The sequence below is a fragment of the Hyaena hyaena genome, unplaced genomic scaffold (assembly GCF_003009895.1).
Source record: "Hyaena hyaena isolate Hyena2069 unplaced genomic scaffold, ASM300989v1 scaffold_74, whole genome shotgun sequence".
NCBI lineage: Eukaryota > Metazoa > Chordata > Mammalia > Carnivora > Hyaenidae > Hyaena > Hyaena hyaena.
Genome location: NW_024080706.1, coordinates 1,274,250 through 1,286,566, shown reverse-complemented (window position 1 = coordinate 1,286,566; position 12,317 = coordinate 1,274,250). Strand labels below are relative to the sequence as shown.

The 12,317-nt window shown below is 41.4% G+C and overlaps 1 protein-coding gene across 1 annotated transcript in view; it reads right to left on the bottom strand.

Moving 5' to 3' along the window:
- Window positions 1–12,317, bottom strand: part of SLC1A2 (solute carrier family 1 member 2) — a 143,495-nt gene that overhangs the window by 23,760 nt on the left and 107,418 nt on the right. The window contains exons 7-8 of the mRNA XM_039233373.1: window positions 6,060–6,293; window positions 959–1,153 (exon numbers count right to left, since the gene is read on the bottom strand). Coding sequence (XP_039089304.1) covers window positions 959–1,153; window positions 6,060–6,293 — 429 coding nt within the window. The remainder of the gene's footprint in view (window positions 1–958; window positions 1,154–6,059; window positions 6,294–12,317) is intronic.

Genomic DNA, 12,317 nt, shown 5'->3' with positions numbered 1-12,317 from the left:
TCCCTTATGTTCATCTGTTTTGCATCTTAAATTCCACGTATGAGTGAAGTCATGTGATAATTGTCTTTCTCTGACTAATTTCGCTTAGCATAATATACTTTAGTTTTATTCACGTTGTTGCAAATGGCAAGATTTCATTCTTTTTGATAGAAGCAATGTGTTTTTATTGTCCTCTTGGGAAGGTGTTCTTCCTAAATTTCTTTTTTCTTTTTTAAATGTTTATTTATTTATTTTGAGAGAGAGAGGGCATGAGCTGAGAAGGGACAGAGAGGGAGGGAGAGAGACAGAATCCCAAGCAGGCTCCGTCTCAGCATGAGATCACAACCTGAGCTGAAATCAAGAGTTGGACACTTAACCAAATAAGTCATCCAGGTGCCCCTCTTCCTAAATGTCTTAAACAATGAATACGTTTGGTAAAAATAGGTTTAGTAAAATACATGTATCTATATTTGCTATTTATTTGTAATAAAATGGTTTATGCTGTATTGAGGAATCTCTTCCTTCCAGTATTTCATCATTTCTGCCATCACCCTCTGAAACACTGAAGGGAACATATTTTAACAAAAGGAAAACTGGATCCAGAGTCAGCTGATGTCGGCCCCAGTTACAGCCCTCCTTGCTGCCATGCTCTTTGAAGGCTGTGCTTCCTCATCTATTAAACAGACATAGAAATAACTGCCTTGCAACATCACAGGATTGTGAAAAATCAAATAATATCGAATTTCCAAAGCAATTTCACATGTGCAATACAAAACAGAAGGCCTGAGTATGAGCCTGCTTCTTTCCTGTCACAATATTTTCCCTTTGCGACAGCCAATAATTCCTCTTCTGTGTTATTTCCTTCATCATTCTTCCACCAGCAGAGCTAAAATTCAAGTGGCCCTGTCAAATGGAGTTAGTGTGGAAGGGGATAGGGTAAAAAGCTATTTCAGTGTTCCCCCACCTACACCCCACTCACCTCACAGTCACAATCTGGCCTCCATCCAAGACAACACCATTCATTTGGGCAATAAAGATGGCGGCCACCGCTTCATAAAGGGCTGTGCCGTCCATGTTGATGGTTGCTCCGACTGGAAGGACAAACCTGGTTACCCGCTTATCAATCCCCAGGTTTTCTTCCAGGCAACGGAAGGTAACAGGCAAAGTTCCCGCACTAAGGAACAAAGATAGAAAGAGAGAGACAAGAGTTTATGTCCACTTTAGAGAACCAGGACAAAACACAAACTGGAATGCCAACCACAAAGTTTTTGATCTTTTGTTCCAAACAAGCCACGTGACATGCAAAAAGCAGTGTCTGGAGGCAAATTAAAGACCAACTGTTTGGAGATTCAAATTCAGTCTTATTAAGATGCTCATAAGCAGCAAACTCTTTTTGTTGGTTCTGGTTTTCAAGATCTACTTAGAGTTTCAAATTCTTTTTCCTTTGATCAGTGTTTCCCTCTTGGATTAAATATTAAAGGCCATCTGATTGCCCACATTAATTGAGCTGCTAAAAAAAAAATGTGTCAGGAAACAATCAGCTGTCAACAGTGAAATGGAATGAGGAATTTTCGGCTGACCCATAATTTCATGCTAGAAACACTGTTTCCAACGAGATGACCACACAGGCTGCATCTAGCCTCTGGGAATTGCCCTGAGACAATTTTGAGAATGCTGAACAAACATGTTAAGTACCATTTAGCCTGAACCTGAGCTTCTAGCAGTTCACTGGGGACCCCCATACACAATCCAACTCCCTGATACATGGTCACCGGCCAACTGTACAGTCTTTCCAACAACATAGGGCAGAAAAGCATGTGCTCTGTAGCTAATCAAAGACCCAATATGGAATGACTCCACCCCCGACTCTTCCCCGGAATTCCTGTCCAGAATTCATGACCGCATGACCCAGCCTCAAGGGCCAGAACCCCTGACATGTTTGTGTGTCTTCTAAATTAGGAGACCTGTAAGGATAAGGGTTGCTGAGAGCCAAAATATGATTTCTATGTGGAGGGAGGGACACGGGACGGTAGGTGGATTTGCTTCTAAGTTTAAGTAATATGGAAAGAAATGCAGAATACCCATACTGCCCTGCGAGTTCTTTGTGGTCCATTCTCTTTTGGGGTTTTTTTGGTTTGGGGTTTTTTTGGTTTGGTTGTTTTGTTTTGGTTTTCATTTCTGGTTTTTTGTTTTTTATTTTGCTTTTTGGCCTTTTTTTCTATTCAAAGCTTAGCAAAGTGAATTGGGGAACCTCCAACGCAGACACGCTTATTTCTTTCATGCATTGACAGCCTTAGCCAGTTTCCTCCTTCTACTGGCCAGAACTAGGCTCCCGCCAAGCTTGACATAGACAGTTGCCAGAGGTCTCAGTTTCTCAGAGAGCAGGAGTGAGCCACCAGTTTCAGAAAAGTCAAATAGAATGCAGATTCCAGGGCCTACTCAGAAACAGGAACCAGAAGCTCTAAAATTAGAGTCGCCTAAATCTGCATCTTAGTAAACCACTGACCCACAAGCTCCTAATAACAATTATAGGGAAGTCAGAGGCATCTTATGGGAATATTCTTTGTGATTTCAGGTCAGGGGTCTGTCTTACGATTCTTCTTTGCTCTTAGGTAGAGAGAGGAAATGAATGTTTGGAGACCTCTCCTTACTAAAATCTTATAAACCCAGGGAGAAGAGTTGGGGTCATTGTGCCTGGTTAGCTGCCCCAGCTGTTTTAATGAGACATTAACGTTCCTTTATTCCTCTCACCCCCAGGCCCTCCCACCTCACCCTTTCTTAGGACCCCTTTGAAGGTTTCCACGGCACCATGGCTAGTCTGAAATGGCAGCTGTGGTTGGTGGCTGAGATTCTAAATGACATGAATCTAAGAACGCTTCTCGGAGGACTAGAATATAATAATTTTTATTATGGCATTCATTTTTCCAAAATGTCACTAAGAGGTCTTCAACAATTAAATAGATTGAGGAAAGGAATTGACAAGGTATGAAAAAACTCTCAATTTCTTTACTGAAGGGGCTTTGTGTCTTAAAAATCGATACATATCCAACCAATTCAAACTGGGACTTGAGAATTTTAACTCTTTCCTGTCCTTCCAACACTCTGACATGGTTTTTGGCTCCTGACTCAGTAACCATGATAGTCCTCAAATATTGCTAATAATAACTATCAGATACTTGGCTGTCTTCTTTTTTTTCTAGAGTAGTTTCAAGAGCATGACGTTTAACTGATGTCAGGAGGATGCAGAGACATGTGTCCTGGGGCACCCCCTCTGTCAGTCCTCCCTGACATCAGCCTGTTGAGAAAATGGGGTGAACTTCTTCCCCTTCTCCATCAGTCCAAGGTCCAAGGAGGTAGAAAGAATATTTAGCTGACTGTACTGGGGCTTTGTGTTTTTTCCCTGTGGTCATAATGGCTGAGATAGTTCTTAGTATGTGACTCATGCCACAGTTTTTTCTTTAAGTGTATTTTCTTTTAAAAAATGAAATTCTGCTTCCAGGCAAGAGCCACAGTTTAAAAAAAGATTAAAGACACTTGAAAGAGAGTAAGGAAAAGGATCTAGCATCTGTGGCCTTGGCCAGATAGCCTAAGCATTTGGTTGATTTAAATATGAACTTGGGCTACCCATATGCTTTTAAGATTTACTTTGTCTTATAAAGGTACTAGGGATAACTGTCTAGTCATTCAAAGGAAAGATAATAATATTTTTGAAAGAGTTAAGTTTTGAAAGATCAAAACTGTAAAGGTATTGGAAGAAAATATAAAGTATTATGTTTTATAATTTTGGATAGATACGTTCCTGAGAAAACTGAAATTCTAAATACTAAATACTAAATGAAAATACTAACAACTGCAACGATACACAAATTAATAACTTCTAGGGGCAAAAAGCACTGCAAATTTTCAAGACAAATTTCAGGTGGAGAGGAACATCATTTGTGACGTGTGACACATGAGTTAATATTTTTATACGTGAAGAGAGTTAATAGCCAATCAGGAAAGGATGAATACCCCAACAGGAAATGACCATCACAAATAATTCACAGTGTTGGGGAGGGGAGAGTAGGATAGTCAGTAAGAACACAAAGAGATGTTTGCCTTTACTAGTAATCAAAGAAATGTAGAATCAATGAGATCATTTTTCACCAATAAGATTGGAAAGTATTAAAGTGACCGATAATATTCAGTGCTAGCAAGTAGGTGGGGAAAAGCATACTCTCACACCCAGTTAGTGGGGGCATAAACTAACATACTTCTCTGAGTGGCAAATGGGTGGTATGTTTTAAAACAGTCAGTGTGCTTACCATTGGACTCAGAAATTCCACTTCTATAAATTTATCCTGAAGGGATCATCAGACAAGCTTGGAGAGATGTATTTATAAGGATGCTTGTCACATCCCTGTTCAATAGACATGCCTTAAATGTGCATCACAAGTGGAGATAGGGTTGTATTATAGCACCTACAGTGTATTATTACACCATTAAAAAATAGTAGGGAGATCTATATTGATAGATAGAAATTTTATAATATGTTTATCAGTAAAAAAAAAAAAAAAAAAAAGATTGCAACATCTATATATAGTAAATCCTGGAAAAAATATATGACTGTTAAGATTAACCAAAAGGTTGCTATCAATTATCATTGGGAAATAGAATAACTGGTGACATTCATTTTCTCCTTCAAAACTTTATTCGCTGTCTGAACTTTTTCCCAATGGGCAAATACCACTCTTGTAAGCAGAAAACAAATATAAAACTAAAAATGATTGGTTTTGAAAAAAAAAGATTTACTTTTTCTTCAAAGAGAGGGGATCTTTATGGAGAGAGATACTTAGCCATAGGAAATTTATAAGACCAAGAAGGATAAAGAAATCTTGGGGCGTTGCCCTTCATCTCGGGAAACCGAACGCAGAATCTAGATCTAGATTATATATACTTTTAGCATCATCTGAACCCTCACATTCTACGAGTACCAACATCTCATTGACTTGCAAGATGGAAATGCAATCTGGCTCCTCAGATGGTCACTACTATTGGCCTGTTGGGTCACTTAAGGAAAACCTGACTGCCGGCTCAGTAGCCTTGAAAACAGCAGTCACTCTGTGTCACAGGGTGACCATGTCACTGGCAATGCATGGTCATGGGATCAATGAGAACCTGCAGACTGGTGACTCCAGAGATCAGGCTGAGCGAGGGGCTGCAGTCTTCTTGCCCTCCGGCCACCTGCTTCATGACCTCTGTCTCAGTTTTGTGACCCGTAGTTTGAAGCAGAAATACAACTAGTGCAGGCTGAAACAATAGAACTCTTTAGTCTTTGAAATTCTAAATTACTAGGTGTTTCTAATGTATTTGTTCCTGTTTGTTTGTTTGTTTTTGCTAAATTCAGTCCAAGAAGACATCCAAAAAGATATTTTTTTTCCTCTGTATATCTCTGGAATCCTCACTGGCTTCAGATGCCCTGGAACTTAGTTAATGAAGAAGGAATGGACTCTCAGTCAATGTCAAGTTGAAACAATGCCAACCTGATTTTCTCAAAATCAATGGGGCAGAATGGTCCATTAGTGGTTCATGCAGAGGTCACAGACTTTGTTGACTTCTGGTTTGTTTTTTTAAAAAATCTCACCTAATATGTTTACCATGTAAAAGCTCATTTTTGCAGTTTTGAACCATAACTCCAATAAAGTGATATTTTCTGATAGCATTTTTCAAATCACAGGTGGGAGAATTTCTTAAGTAGCATAATATCCTGTTACATCTTTCTGGAAAACATTTGGAACTAAACCAATGCTAGATGTGGCAACTTAAGCATGCATAGTAACAGCATGTATTCATCTGGGAAGTTTAATATGAGGTCATATTTCCAGGACAGTTGCATATCAGCAAAAAGTATTCATCAGAAAGCTCCTAAATTTCTAGGAGCCAAAACGACAAAGCATTTATCTTTTCCAGAAATATTTTAATAATATGTGAAACATGCTCTCATTGAACTTTTCGATGAAAGGGTTTTTGAAAAGAGGAAGTGGCAGAGAGGGGAAAGGAATGAACAGAGAGAAAGACAGGTGATTTCTTGTATTCTCTACCTGGAGGCAGTACCCAGGGCAGTGATCCAAGCTTGGAAAATGCCAGCAAAAAAGGAGAAAGGGTTTTTCCTGGTGACTAGAAAGTAAATCAAGGGGAGAAAGATGCCCCCATGGATGATGAGGCCCACAATCACCGTGACCATGTACATCCCCAGTTGCCTAGCAACCACTTCTAAGTCCTTGATTGCGATGATCTTTCCACAGATAAGGCAGGCGATACCCAAAGGAGAGTACCTGAAAAACATAAAAGAAAAAAGAAAGCACTGAAGAGAGCCTTATGGAATTCAGAACCTAAATCTGGGCCCTTCCATGTACTGCACTCTGAGGAAAACCCTTTGCATTTCGGTACAAAGAGTTTTGCTGGAGGAAGTCCTTGAGATTCAACTGTTGCTCTATTTTACCTCGGACTAACTGTAGCCTCTGAAATCTGTTCCATCGATCTGGCAGGGGGTGGGATAGAGTGGCCTGCTCTGATGAAAAGTCCGAAGTCGAATTCTGTTACTCAGGTGATTTTTAGGAATAACAGAATCTAGCTTTACCATCTCCCGGGTAAGCACCAAGCTTGAGAGACACACAGGCTATGTCTTTGAGAAACTTGTTTGGTTTCCCTGATCCCCAACTCTTTCCTTGAAAAATGGGAATCCATTCTGAGCTTCCCAGAAAGCTCATTAGAGTTTCACCAAACTATATGCTGGTGTTTGCAAATTTGCTTTGTTTTTGCCCGAAAGATAGGAAATTTATTAAAATATGAGAGAGAGTCAAAGAGAGAGAGAGAGAGTGGGACCTGCCAAATCAAGAAAACGATCTCAGCCAGAGGGCATGTTTAGAGGAATGTGGCTTTATTACTTACTTCTAAGTCTGAAAGTGTTTCTTTCCATCCTTACTGTAACAGCAATCCTGGCTAACATGCATCATGTCTCAAGCAGTGCAGGGGCGCCTGGGTGGCTCAGTCGGTTAAGCATCCGACTTCGGCTCAGGTCATAATCTCACAGTTCGTGTGTTGGAGCCCCGCATCAGGCTCTGTGCTGACAGCTCAGAGCCTGGAGCCTGCTTCAGATTCTGTGTCTCCCTCTCTCTCTGCCCCTTGCCTTCTTGTGTTCTCTTTCTCTCAAAAATAAACATCAATTTTCAAGTGGTACAGTAAGAGCACTGTACGCATAGCCTCATTTAAATCCTACCGCAACCAAGAATACAAGGTATCATTATTCTTATTTGGCAAACGAGGAAATTGAGGTTCAGAAAAGTTAAATAACCAGCCCACGACCACAAAACCAGGAAGCAGGAGGAGAACGATTCAGGTCCTGTGAAACTCCAAGGGATTTTTTTTTTCCCCTCACCAAGCCAAACCACTTCCCTTTAGCCGGCAATTGTAGCTCTTTGTAGATAAGCCAACAATTTGCCACATGCCAATTTATTCTCTATAACCTTATTTTATATTTCTATCTTATTATTGTCTGATAGGAGCTTAGAAACCATTTACTGTTGTCCTCACTCTTGAGTAAGCTCACCATGTGCTCTCTCAGTTGAGTGTATTTTTCCACTGTTGGGTAACATCCTCTCTCTATTGCCCAATCTGGTAGACCTGGGGCATAGACTTTTCAGCCTGCGACACCTTCTGACTGAAATGAAAATGTTCGTGGGAAAGTTGGTACCTTAGTAAGAATTATGAACTTATTTGAGAAAAGACTGTGGGGGAAATGGAGTCCAGGATAAGGCCGTCAGCAGGAGTAAAGGAGAGGAACACATCCAAGCCAGATGTGATAATTTTTTTTTTTTTGATTGTGCCAGAAGCAAGCCCTTTCCTGGGTAAAGAAAAGACGTGAGGAGTAGATGAGAATTATAAACACATTGAAGTAAGACACGGAGTTTGTCCAGCCACTTATCAGCTACATGACCCTGGTTAGAGACTTATACCCATTTTACAGACATCCAAGTTGAGGCTTAGGCTAACTCCAACCTCGTGGGATTGCTGCCAGGCTTACATTTTTGAAATGTAAATCCTGCACCCATCCCTGTCAGCACCAATTCATCTCTGACTGCTGACCAAGGGATCTTTTGCATGTTCTGTTTTTACACATATCACACACACCATGTTCTCTCCCCCACCATGCTTAATGAGTCAAGTCTGAGTTAACGCAGCTTTCTAAAACATCGCAGACTACTGTCACCCAATGGTGGGTGTTTTTATAAGCAAAATATTTTGTCAAGGGGGAACCTTCTTCTGAAAGAGCTGATTTGTAACTGACAATACGACACGCAGTAAAAACCTTAGAATAGCTGTTCCCTTCCCAGCCAGTAGCCTCCACATGTTTCCCTGGGGTAAAGACTGGCGCTACTTGAAGACTGTTTCCGCAGGCATTAGGGAGCTATGTTGTTAAACCCTTGGCTTTCCCACCATTTTACTCTCCCCAGGTGTGCCCATAGTCACAACATCTCCTAGATCAGCGGGGTGGTGTCCGAGGCCAGCTCTTTGTTCCAGGGGATTGTAAGTAACTGAGCACAATGCACCTTCCAATAAAGCCAACAAGCACTTATCTTCATAAACCAAGAGATCAATTCTTTCCCAAGCACCAATCACCCTTTTATTAATCTCCAGGAAAACACAAATATGAGGTGTTCTGGGTGCCATTCAATTTTCCTGCTCTTCTGGGACAAGCCATTTGCAGAATGCAGAGAAAGTGCTATCAAGGCTCTTTGCCAAGCAAGACAGCTATAGACTCCCCCTGGAGAACACATTTGAGCATTGAGGGAACAGGTTACCTCCAGAGCACTCAGCTCGCCGGGAGAAACATGAGTCTCCCTCTATAAATGGGGAGCGTTAATTCGAAGGCCAGAAGGTAGAGTGTTAGAGTAAATAAATACAGCAAGCAGGGGCCCTAGTTAACCCAAACACCTGAGTCTCCAGAACTAGAATGAGCATTAATTAGGATAAGAGCTTTCAGCTCTATGGTGTCTTTTAGGGCCATTAATTTCCTGCACCTGTTTTCAAAACAAGCCGCTTAAGCTTCCACTCAGGAGCTGGAGCTTCTGAGTTCCTGGGTTTCTGTATAATTATCTCATTGAAAATGACACCCCATAGAAAAAAGAAAGAGCAAATGCCCAGGAGTCAGGGTCACCACTCAAAGCTTCTGAGATGAAGCAAACAATCAAAGCCATAAACCAAAGTTCCTAAAGAGGCTGAGGGCTCCAGTAAGCTCTTGAAGTCAAATGGTGCCCAGTAATTGTTGGGCCAGGTTCTAAGTTAGAAGGACATCACTGCAGAGCAGGGAGACAGAATGCTTCCCACAATGCCCTTAGACTGGTTGTATCTGCAGTTCTGGGCACTGTTTTCAAAGCCACTGATTCATCTAGGACTGGCCTGTCAAGCCTTGTTCTTACTATTACATCATCCATTCTTGCCTCCATCCACTTTGTACCTCAGTCCTCATCATCTTAAGGTCCTCACCGAGTTGCCTTGCCCAAGACTGCTCTCTACTCTACAAACACAAACTCGTACACAGAATTTAACGTGCCCAAACCTCAGGGTGTCTGTTCATTCATAGACGTCGGCTTCAGAATCACCTGACCTGCCTGGATTCCCTGGACTCACCCCATAACTATAGAGTTAGAATTTCCTGTAGCTAATCTGGGGGTGTTTGTATTTTAAACAAGTTTCCCCCAGGTAATTCTGGTGTGTTCAGAAACCAACGCTTCAAGGAACAAAATCTGCTCTACAACTGATGAAATGCAGATAGTACTTGGTTAGCCTCTGGAAACCATTTACATTAGCTCCAGTGTATTCAAGACCTCTGGTCTTAACCCATTAAAGTAATTAATGCAGGACTTCTAGTCACCGGACAGAGGGTGGATCAGACACTTCGATGGTTAGTGGACTGACCTTCTCAGTCTTGCCAGAAAGTCACTCTGGTTCTGTCCCACACCGCTATTGGTTTTCAGTAGCAACATGAGTCTCCCAGTTTGTGACAGTTCCCAAGAGAACTAAGAAATGGAAGAGTCTCTCAACAAAGAGCTAAACACACTTTCTAACAGTCACCAAAATGTGTTGTCTGTTCTCAGGCTCGCTCAAAAAGTAACACAAATCTCCATTTTCCCCAGTCCACATAGTGGTGGGTGTTCTGGCTATCCAAGGAGTGACTCCTGAGAGTTACTATGTGCAGACTAGAACTTTGGTTCAGGATAGAGGGGAAATCGGTATGTAGAGCCTCCAGGCTTATAGTCCTCCTCACCCTCCCCAACCCTCACCTCCCCAGGGACTTCCTTTTACAACTGAATAGACCCCAACTCGTCAAGGTAGCCTGCAAGGCCTTATGGACATCTGCCTCCTGCTCACCTCTCCAACCTCACTGCCTTCCACACCCCCTCACCACCCTACCACACTGCAGATACTTCCAACCTTCTTCTGACCCTCAAAAACCTCTCAGTTGCTGCTTCCTCCCCCTGAAAAATTCTCTTGTCAGTTCTTCACAGAGCTTCAGATCTTCATCCAAAGTCAGTTCCCTAGACGGCCCTCTTGGACCCCCTGAATAGAGTCCAAGCTATACTTGCATCCCCCATTACTCTCTGTCCCACTCTTCTGGTTACTAACTCTGTAGCACTGATTGCTGTCTGAATTCTTATTTGCTTCCTTTTATTCTTTCTCTTTTTCCTTCCAATAGAATGCAGGCCCTGTGAGGGCCAGAATATTTCTCTGTCTTCTTCACCATTACTAAAATTGTTATTGGCATAGAAGAGGGGCTCAAGAACATTTATGGGATGACAGAATGGATGGATGGGTGGGTGGCTGGATGGATGGATGGGTGGATGGTTGGATGGTTGGATGGATGGATGGTGGTGGTGGGTTAAAAGGGAGGGGGAATTGAAAGAGTGAGCAGAGATCTCACTTCTCACTTTGTGTTTCTAGAGTGGTGAGATTATAAAAAGCTTTACTTTCTGTTTAAGGTTATCAGATTTTGAAAAAAAATGTTTTAAAGAAATTTGTAAAAAATGAGGATATGAAAATCAGACTGAAATTAAGGGTTTTTCTTTTCTTTTGATGAATCAGAGTGCCTTTTAGACTTCTTAAGGGAATCCATGAACACAGAGAAACAGAGGATATGGAATGAATTGACAGGAGTAAGGATAATCACAAAATAACAACAATGATCACACTGGTTCATAGAAAGTGTGTAGACAGGTCCTGGCCTATGAGAAATGCTTTGTCACTGTCGGTCACAATTCCACCCAATTCTCACGGCAAACCTAAGACATTGATTCTCTGATCCAGCCATTCAGATCAGAACGTGGGGTTTAGAATGTGTCTAATTTGCCTAAAGTCATACAGTTAGTAATAGGAGGATCCCAGATTCACTCCAATCTGAAGTCAGACAGAACATGAGTTAGGCACCACTCCCGTAGTACTCCCATTTCCTAGGCTGTGCAAGGCTGGGCAAGTTAACTTCTGTGCTTAGTGTTTACAACTGGAAAATGGGGCTAGCCAAAGTACCTATTTCTGCTAGGTATTATTGAGACCAATAAATTGAATTAATGTATGGAAAGTAATTGGAAAAGTATTAAGCATATAGCAGGAATTTGGCAAATCTTAGTTATGATTTAATAATTATGATAATAATAATTAGCTCCTCTGTAATAAATAAGTACAGTATAATCGCTGAGGTAGTACTGAGCACAGAGCAAGAATTTAATAACTATATATTATAATTTAGTAATAATTGTTATTAGAATAACAGTGATCTCTTCAATGTTATATTTTGCCATTATCTACTATTCTTACTACCACACAGAGAATACAAAAGAACTCTGATGATTTAAGATTCGAGAGGGTCAGTTAAAGAGTGATTGACTGTCCTACCCCAAACCATCTCACACACGTCAGTATCAAATACTGACGAGACAGCTCAGGAATGAAAGAAACATGCAGAATCCGCATCTCCTGTCACCTAACACCCTCCTGACTGCCAAGATGAGGTAACGGAACAGCTGTCAGAAATCATCCCACAGGCCTTGTTCCTGACTCACAATTGCCCTGCATCTCCTGGGATTGGACGCTAAATCTTTAGGAGCTTTGGTCTCAGTGACTAGGAAACCTTGATCCACACCCCTCATCCCTGGAGAAGTGAGCACACACTTCATGTCGTGACTCATCTCCTACACTTTCTTTCTTTCAAGGACTCAGTGGAAATGATATTGCTCACATCATTGGCCTCATGATACAGAAACATGAACTGTAGTTTTAGAGCAAGGATGTTCATTCTGCTCAAA